The sequence below is a fragment of the Gossypium hirsutum genome, chromosome D09 (assembly GCF_007990345.1).
Source record: "Gossypium hirsutum isolate 1008001.06 chromosome D09, Gossypium_hirsutum_v2.1, whole genome shotgun sequence".
In the NCBI taxonomy this organism is placed as follows: Eukaryota; Viridiplantae; Streptophyta; class Magnoliopsida; order Malvales; family Malvaceae; genus Gossypium; species Gossypium hirsutum.
Window position 1 is genome coordinate 49,001,755 of NC_053445.1, and position 9,483 is coordinate 49,011,237.

The following is a 9,483-nucleotide window of genomic DNA, read 5'->3' on the forward strand; positions in this document are numbered from 1 at the left end:
TTCTTGCATTTTAATACAAGGATCGTATTTTAAAATTTTTTTAAGTTTTTTTTAAAATTTTTGACATCAAGACATTATTTAATCAACTAGGTACCAATTTCTGGGCGTTACGAGGGTGCTAATCCTTCCTCGTACGTAACCGACTCCCGAACCCATTTTCTAAATTTCGTGGACTAAAACTGTTGTTTTAATAAAATCAAATTATTTATTAAAAACAACCATTTTTCAAGGTGAACCAATCACACCTCATAAAAAGGATTGGTGGCGACTCCCGTTTCGTTTTCAAATCAAGTCAACCCCGTTTTCATCCAAAAAAAATGGTGTCAACATTAATAATGGCAAAAATATTGGATGGTGCTTTGGATAAAATTATAGAAATGATATTTTGATTATAATGCCATAAAGTATTACTATAATGCCTGAGCTTAGCTCGGAGTGATCTATTGGTAGTTTTATTATCGTATTAAATCATGTTATCTAAGCTTAAATTCATTCTAATTTAAATAATTAAATATTTAAATTTAATAAGTGAAAAAAAATTAAATAATATTTTTAATAAAAAAGGCAGACAATATATTTGAAATGCATTATCACAATTGAGGGTGTAATGAATCAAGCAGAATTCGAATAGTGCCAAAATCGAGCTCGAGCTCAATTCAACATCTATTTCTAAGCTCAAACAAGCTCAAGTTTAATTAAGCTCATTTACAAATTTTTGTACTAAAGTTCGAGCTTGATTCAATAATTAAGCTTAGGATCAATAATATTTATTAAAAGTAAAAACGTAATTTAATAATGTACAGATATGAAAAGCTTGATAAGGCTCACAAGCCATTCAAATCAAATATTACTAAGCTCAAATTCGGCTCGACCTTGAACTTAGCTCAACAATTACTAAATCGAATTCGAATTTTTTTCGAATCGAACTTAGATAGTTTACGAGCACTAGTATCTCATTTACACCCCTAATCACAATACTATAAACATATCCAAAAAAATAAACTATCCACATCAACTTTAAATTTACTATGAATAATAGTTAAAATATCGAATATATACTATCCACGTAGGTTAAAATGGAATTATATCTCGATGAATATTTGGATCTCCACTAGCATCCCTAATTTAGGAGCATCCTTAGCCATAGTTTTTAGCAACAGTTCTTGTGGTCGGTTGAAAAAGAAGTCTTACTCTAAACCCAAACTTAAACTATGAGAAGTCTATTTTCCAAAAAAATAAAGGAAAAGAAAAAGTAAAGCAATCTTTTATGCTTATGATTTTGTTTGCTATTGTATTATGAAAAAGAACTTTGATTAAATTTTAGTGATGGACTTTCAGAAGAATTAAGGTCTCCCTAACCCTTCCCATTAAGAAAACTGGTATAATGCATATTTTGTCCAATTTGTCATACCTTAAGGTTTCTCCAACATATTGTTCAATGAGGCTTTTATCACATCTTTCCATTATCCAATCTTGCAATATTCAATGAACAGGAAATTATATACATCCTGACACCGTTAGCAAATTAAAAACCCAAAGCATAAATTTACTATTTTCTTATAAACTATCAAGAACAAGATAGTTTGGGTATGGGAGCAATGACCAATAAAGTGAAACAATTCAACAAGCAAAAATAAAGAAAGTTTTAAGCCTCCTAAAAACGAAAGTTCAATTACTTGGATGGGGATAGAATCCTTAACTGTGCTTTTTGGCACTCCAGCTTTGAACCCCAACGCCTACTCTTTGATCCAATTGCTCGAACCACTTTTGGAAATTCAACAAACCCTTTGATCCCTCGCTTTATGTGAGGATTCTCAGCTTCTTGAGATTCTTTTTGCTGAACCGCCATTGATGAAGACACAGTAGCAGTACTGTTTATATTATGGCAACATGATGATGGTTGTTCACTCGATGCAAATCTCGTTGACTCTCTTGAATCGAAAACAGCGTTGCTATTATTTTCAATATCAGATTGTTTGCGTTTAATTTCCTCCAATTCTTTAAACTTCTCGTGGAACAAAATCTTGGCCTCGGCCAGCTTCATTTGAACTCTTTCTTCCCTTAAAACTTCAGCTATCTTTAGCATCTTTCTTTCCTCCTCGAACTCTCTTTTCATTCGATCCATCTCTGATTTCTTTGAAGTGATTTCTCTAGCAAGCTTTTCACACACTCTCTCCAATGCTTCTTTCCCCCTTCGTTCTTCAGCTACTTCTTTACCCAGTTTCTTATTGAGAGACTCCACCTTTTTACGTGCTTTACGTTCGTACTCCACCTCAGCTTTCAAGTCGATGATCTGGGCTCGAGCAATACCCAAGTCGGAATCCATTACTGGTATCAGTTGATGATGAAGGTGCTTGCTACTTTGGCTCTGTAGTTGTTGATGATTAGAATAATAAAATGGGTTTTCGTAAAATTTCCAGCTAATCCCATTCCTGAGATTACCAGTGCTTCTGTTTTTCATCATCATCAGCATATCCTTCATATCTTCTCCTTTCATTGTATATGAGCTTTTTGGTTGTCGCTTTTCCTTTTCTTTTCTACTTTGCTGCTTTTCTTTTTCGTAATGGGGATTTTCCCTGTCAAGAAAGCTATTGCGGTAGGCCCATGATTTATCCTGGAACTTTAAAACTAGTTCTAAGGGAGGTGGTCTGCCCAATGCATTCTTTGGAAGATATGTTTTGGAGGCTCCCATCCAATCTCCACAAGTAGAGATTTATTATGCAAAAATACTATAAGATTCAATCCTTGAAATATGTTTTTCCAAAAAAAATTATCTTTACTAATCAACTTCAATATATTTAAATATTTATATCCAACATAGTCCAAACATTTTATTTTAAAATTTGTCAATCTTTCAAATATAGAAATAAGTTGTTTGACATACTAAAAATTAATGTTTGACATACTAAAAATTAAAGTGGACACTTCGATTGACATAAAAACAATCATTTTAAGTCAAATCAAATTAAATATTTTATTTTATAATTTTATTTTTATTATCTTAATCTAATTATAAATTAAATAATAACAACTTTTTTTTACCAAAAATCAAATCAAACAAGATAAAATTTTAATAATAACTTAATTGAAATAGAATCGTATTTAATAAAATTGAATCGAACACTATTGTTCAATTCGATTTTTTTTTCGACTCTTCTATCAGCTAAATCTTTATTCTTTGAGAGCTTTTAAGTGGGTATACTTAAAAAAGAAAATTCAATGAGTCATACCTTCCCATAAATATTCTAACATATGTGAGATGTAAGTACTTAAGACAAAGAGCGGATAGGTCCAATGAATGTTATTCTTTGGTTGCCATAGAGCAGGGGCCTCTCTGGGTAAGGAATATTTACATCTATGGCAATGGACATATTGGTGGGGGTATGTTGATATTCCTCTACTGACATTTTTTTTCTGGAAAACCAAAATGTTTTAACCAACTCTTTGCATTGATCCTTCTACAAAAAAAAGAAGCAGCCCTGACAGAAGACAAACAACTACAGCAGTAAAAGATTTGTCACCCACAGTTTTTAACATTGGGTGGCCTACCTCAGTATCTCAATAATACGTATCTCAGTGCAATTATTCAGCTCCTGCAGCCCCCCCCCCCCCACATGTGTATTTGATGATACAAGTGATTGATTACTGTTACTTTACAGCATCATAAACATTTAACTAGTATTAAAATAAGCCCACCACTTCAAAAGTTTAATTTGGAAACCGTTTCTTCACAAATAAAAAGCAGTAGAACCAGACATAGGAATTCTGACTAGAATGTGGATGAAACAATTATTTTGATGTCGAGAGTGCTTTGCCAAGTCCTTAAGAGGGACATTATAAGCTATGATGGAGTTGGAAACAATGGTCTGTTTATTAATCGTACAGGCTCCACATGGATGTCCCCCATTCAGGTTTTAATTCAGGGCCCATTGCACTGTACCTGAGAATGTGACTTGGGTATTACTTATTTGGCACTAACGTGACAAAACATGCCCTCTTCTGGAGATTGGCTTTGGTAGCACCGGTGAGTGAACTGCTTATAAATCATTGACTTTTGAACTGAAACCTTTTAAGACATTGCGGAACTTCCCATGTGCCAAGAACTGCAATCTTTCTCCGGATTAGAATTCAGTCATCTTGGTTCACTTCTTGTGGTTCATACAGAGGAACTGCGGTACAGACAAGTAAATTGCCCCACTTTCTAAACTAATAAATGAATGTAGTTATAAGTCATATTGTAAGTTCGACCACTTGATACAACACTGTTAAGAGTGATATTCACAAATTTTAAATATCAACCATTTTACATAAAAATTAGAGAAAAGAAAAACTAATAAAATGCGGTATAAGTATGTTATATTGTGAAAATTTGAAAATAATATAATAAAAGATTAATGGTGTATCTAGGTGAAGGATTTATAGGAGAGATTTTTTCAAAATTTTAAAAAATAATTTATTGTTTGAGTAAATATATCACAGAAATTCAAAATTTGTGAGTAATTTATTATTCAATTTCCTTTTCCAAATTTCACCTAAAGAGTGGTTTTTCAAAATTTCTTAATATTTTATTTTATTTAATACACATTATCCCACAAAAATTATTTTTCTTTATTCAAATATATTTATTTTAAAATTTATTTTATTAACATTTTTTTACAGTTTTTACAGATATAATGATATCCATATTGAATATTTTTATATTATTTATTTTTAAAATAATTATTTTTTATAATTTTCTTTTAATGTTTAAACTTTTAATATCCAAAATTTTCATAAATCAATTATTTATCTAAACAAAGTAATTACAAATACCAATATATTAAATAGATGAATTTTAAAATACTTACATTTTAAAATTCTCAACTTTTTAAAAAATTTTCATTCAAACACGCTCTAAAAATTTAAAGAGACGGGTAAATTGAGTTAGGTCATAGATTTTTTTTTAAAAAAAAATATAGATCTTAGGTTTCATACCTGAACAAGGTTAGTTGGGCCTAAAAGCCCATTTCACTGTTTAAAAATATATTTTAAATATTAAAATAAGTTAAAGATAAATATCAAAACTATAGATAAATTTTGGTCTAATGTGCAATATTATACATGAACTTTAACACTTGTACAATTTTATACATAAAACTTTAATTTGATTCAATTTTTTTAAAACTACTAATAATATTATCGATGTAGCACCATTTTACATTTATATATTGCATACATAGACAATTATATGAAAATAAATGGATGTAATTATTTCTTTAAATATGTACAATTGAATCAAAATTTAAAAAAAAAGTGTACATATAAACCACAATCAAAGTTCCATATGTATAATTGTACCAAATCAAAGTTCATATATCAAATTATACATTAGACTAAAAGTCATGTGTAATTTTTATATCTATCCCAATAGATTATTATTTTATTATTTTAATATAATTTAAATACAATTTACTTTTTATATTAAATTATGACTTGGTTTGTCTGAAGCCAAGTCCTACAAATTAAGGATGGTGCAAACATTTATGTGCTTAGTCGAATTTTGTTACATGTATAAACAATAAGAGTTTCGTAATTTTTCTCTAATAGCGTGACAACTTCTCACTTAAATAAGGACTCATTATTGGAATCCAAGAGTCGACTTTAATGCCAAATGTCAAAGTAGGCCATAATCTATAGGAAAACTCATCATTTAGGATTGTTAGATAATAAAGTATGAGATAATCAAGCACCTATTAAATGTGTGCGAGTTTGTTAAAGCAGTTGTATAATTGATGTCAATAAGCTATCTAACTGTTAGTGGTATAAAATTATTACGTTTATTAGCTTGTTTGTTAGGTGGTCAATGAATGATATATCTCTGTGTATATATGTTGGTGTAAAACTCACATTTTTTATCGATTAGAATAGAGTATTATCTCTTCATCGCTTATTCTAAGTTTCTTTCAATTGCTTTTGTTATTTTTTCTTATTCATCTTTAGTTAATTTTCCAGCATGGTATCAGAGCTATGATCCATGGTGCTTTTCTGTAAATCTGATTGTTAAATTTGTGTGTTTTTCTTAGTGGTTTAGCCTCAACAATAGTGCTAATAAAAAGTCCTAATCAAAGTGACAGTCCTGCAGTTGTTTCATTAAGTTCTATAGTGATCAATACTGGACCTGCAACTATGCTTTCCACTAAAAATATTACATTACTGGTGGATGAAAGCAATTATTTCACATGGAGGCAAATGTTCTTTTTTATTCTTAAAACGCCATCATTTGTAATCATATATAGAATGTACTGTTTCTATTACAGCTCGTGTAGTGAAGGATGTTGATGGTAAGCAAATCGAGAATCCTGCATTTATAAATTATGAACAACAAGACTTAGCATTAGCATCTTGGTTAATGTCATATGTTAGTCCTACACTGTATATACATCTTGTTGGTTTAGATTCATCATATGAAACATGCTCAAAGCTACATCAAGTTTTGGCTAATTAGTCTCGAACTAAGAAAATGCATTTTAAATGCAAGTTGCATAATGTCAAGAAACATAATAAAAGCATGACATAATATCTTGTCGAAATAAAGCATATATGTAATAATTTATCTGGATATGGTCAAGTAATTATTGAAGAAGAACATCAATCTTATATTCTTAATGGATTGACTCTTGAAAATGAAAATAATGTATCAATTATTATGTCAATCCAAAAAGAGTATGATTTGGCTAGGATTACTTCTGCTTCATTAGAAGCAGTGGCTCGACAGATGATGTTAATTTCATCTTTTATAGTTGTTTTTTCCAATGTTGTTGTTCAACAACAACAATCTCATATTCAAACTAATGTTTCTGCATCTCAGTTACAGAGTGATAGTGGTCAAAAGTCAATTGATTCTCAACAAAGCTACTCACCTAGACCATACTATTAAGGACAAAGAGAAATTGGTTTTAGGTCTTGTGGGAGAGGAAGATATGGCAATGGTTCTAGACCTCAATGCTAATTATATGGCAAACTAGGTCATATTGTATCTAAATGCATTTATCAATTTGATGCATCTTTTGAGGGCATAACTTCTCTTGTTACTATTTTTATAAGATCATCTTCACCTCGACCATATCAGATCAAGTTAACTTTTGTGTTCAATTATGATAAACGATGAAAAGGATGAATGCGGAAGCGGATTGTAAAGTTTGTCAAAGTCGCGGGTTTGACTTAGGGCTCTAGACGTTCGGAAAAAAATTTAGATTTTACACAACCTGAAACGAAATTGAATCCAAGTCAGATAAAATAATTAAAAAAATAACTAAAATAAAATAATAAATTAAAGATTAAGGAAGTGAATAAATAAGATAAATGAAAAGATAGAGCGTGGCGTGTAGAAGTCCTAAGAAGCCTTGGAAACATGAAGAATCCACAACCCCCTTCAAGTGGCTCTAATTTCCCCTCCAAGATAGAAACCTTGGCAAGAAAAAGTTTGAATATGATCCCCACAATCTAAAAAGATTGTTAAAACTCTCTTAAAAGAAACTGAAGAGAAATTCTTGAAAAGAAAAACCCAAAGAGAATTTATTAACTCAAAAGAAAAATAGAATAATAATGAATTGAATGAATTGTAAGGCCTATATATACGCTAGCTAAATAAATCTAAATAAAACTCTTAAGTATATACTAGAACTCTAATTTTAATCTAAACAAGAAGTAGTTTTAAATTAAACTTTCTTGTTAACATAAAACTCCTAAATAACTTAAAATACTTAATAATTATAAAAAAATTGGAATAAAATAATAATAAAATAATAAGAGATGATAAATACAATATTGGGCTCATGTATAATAAAAATTAAGCCTAAAAATCAAACCCAATATGATTTAAACTCGAATTAAAATCCCGAAACTCATAATTCCTGTCATTCAGAAATTCTGCTAGCGCAGTCTTCACTAAAACGGTCATAACTTGAGCTCCCAAACTCAAAATCAAGTGATTCAAAATGCGTTTCTAAGCTAAGAGATAGATCTTCAAACGTCATAGAGACATCTCAACCCAAAAATGCCAAGATCTCATCCAAAAAGTTGTCGCAAGTCTGCTGATTTCCCAAGCCTAAAAATTGACAGTTTTGGTGATTGGAATCTAATAAATTTCACCCCATTCGTGCATGTATCATTCTCCCTTTCCTCAAAAAGATTCGTCCTCGAATCTTTTCTTTGATCTAGTCACCTTTGACATTGTTGTTGGGCCTTGAGGTTGTGTGAACCCATCACATTTATGGGTCTGAAATTGTGCCTTGAGACCCACATCAAATTACCTACACCTACTACTTTTGTGTTACCTGCTTCATATTTTTCCTCACTGCAAACACTTACTACCTATATGCATGTTTAGCAACCATCAAACACTTTTCTTACTCCTCAACAAGTGTTTGCTTTTAACACTTGTTATAGTCCCCCTTCTTTTATATCTTGTATTGTTGCTCTTATGTTTAAAATACACTATCATACCTTTTGATTCATCTTCTTATTCAACTTCATCTTGTCCTATGTTTGCTTCATCAGTTGTTATATGGTCTTAATCATAAATCTGAAGCACTAATTGTTGTTCTTGTTCTTTAAAAACATGTTGAGCTACTTTTTGATAGGAAAATTAAAATTCTTCAGATTGACAGTGTGGTTGAATTTCGTTCTTTGGTTTTTCATTTGCAATTTTGTGAGATTCAACATCGCGTTACTTGTCCCCACACATTAGAACAAAATGGATTGATTGAGTGTAGGTATCGACAAATTGTAGAATTGGGCCTAACTTTGTTAGCACAAGCTTCACTACCTCTCACATTTTATAATGTTATTGATAAGTCTTCTTTTTTACCTACAAATATTCATGCTGCCATGAGGTGTCCCAAGTGGCAAGAAGCAATCCATGATGAATTGACTAGTTTACATAAGAATCATACTTGGAGTTTAGTGTCCTTGCTTGAGAATTGAACACATATTGAGTGTTAATGATTGTTCAAAATAAAAAAGAAAGTAGATGGTACAGCTGATCATTACAAGGTTCAATTGGTGGCACAAGGATATGCTCAAAAAGTAGGTCTTGATTTTCAAGACACCTTTAGTCCAATAGCTAAAGCTTGCACAATTTGAACAATTATTGCCTCAGTAGTAACTCACAAGTGATCACTTCAACAAATAGACATTAATAACACATTTCTTAATGGTGATCTAATGGAGGAGCCACCAGGTTTTGAACAAGTTGGTGTCAATAGAAAACTTTTGGCATGCAGGCTACACAAGTCTCTGTATAGACTCAAACATGTCCACTTAAACGCATCCTAATTTTATCAAAAATGAACTCCTAGGTGTTTTTCATAAACTCTCTAATGTCTTAAAATGAACTCCCAAGTAGATGCCTAGATTGTCCGCGACCCAAAAGCCAAATTTTCTCCTAATTGTCACTTCCCTCTCTACACCTTAGTATTCGAAGAAAAATAAATTTGGGCTTTT

General features: G+C 31.0%; 1 protein-coding gene across 1 annotated transcript; it reads right to left on the reverse strand.

The window, feature by feature from the left end:
• Positions 1-1,536: 1,536 nt before the first annotated feature.
• LOC107892846 (protein BRANCHLESS TRICHOME) lies at positions 1,537-2,748 on the reverse strand. Its single transcript, XM_016817885.2, has one exon. The coding sequence runs from the start codon at positions 2,690-2,692 to the stop codon at positions 1,673-1,675; it is 1,020 nt and encodes a 339-aa protein (XP_016673374.2). The 5' UTR covers positions 2,693-2,748; the 3' UTR covers positions 1,537-1,672.
• Between the last annotated feature and the right edge of the window lie 6,735 nt (positions 2,749-9,483).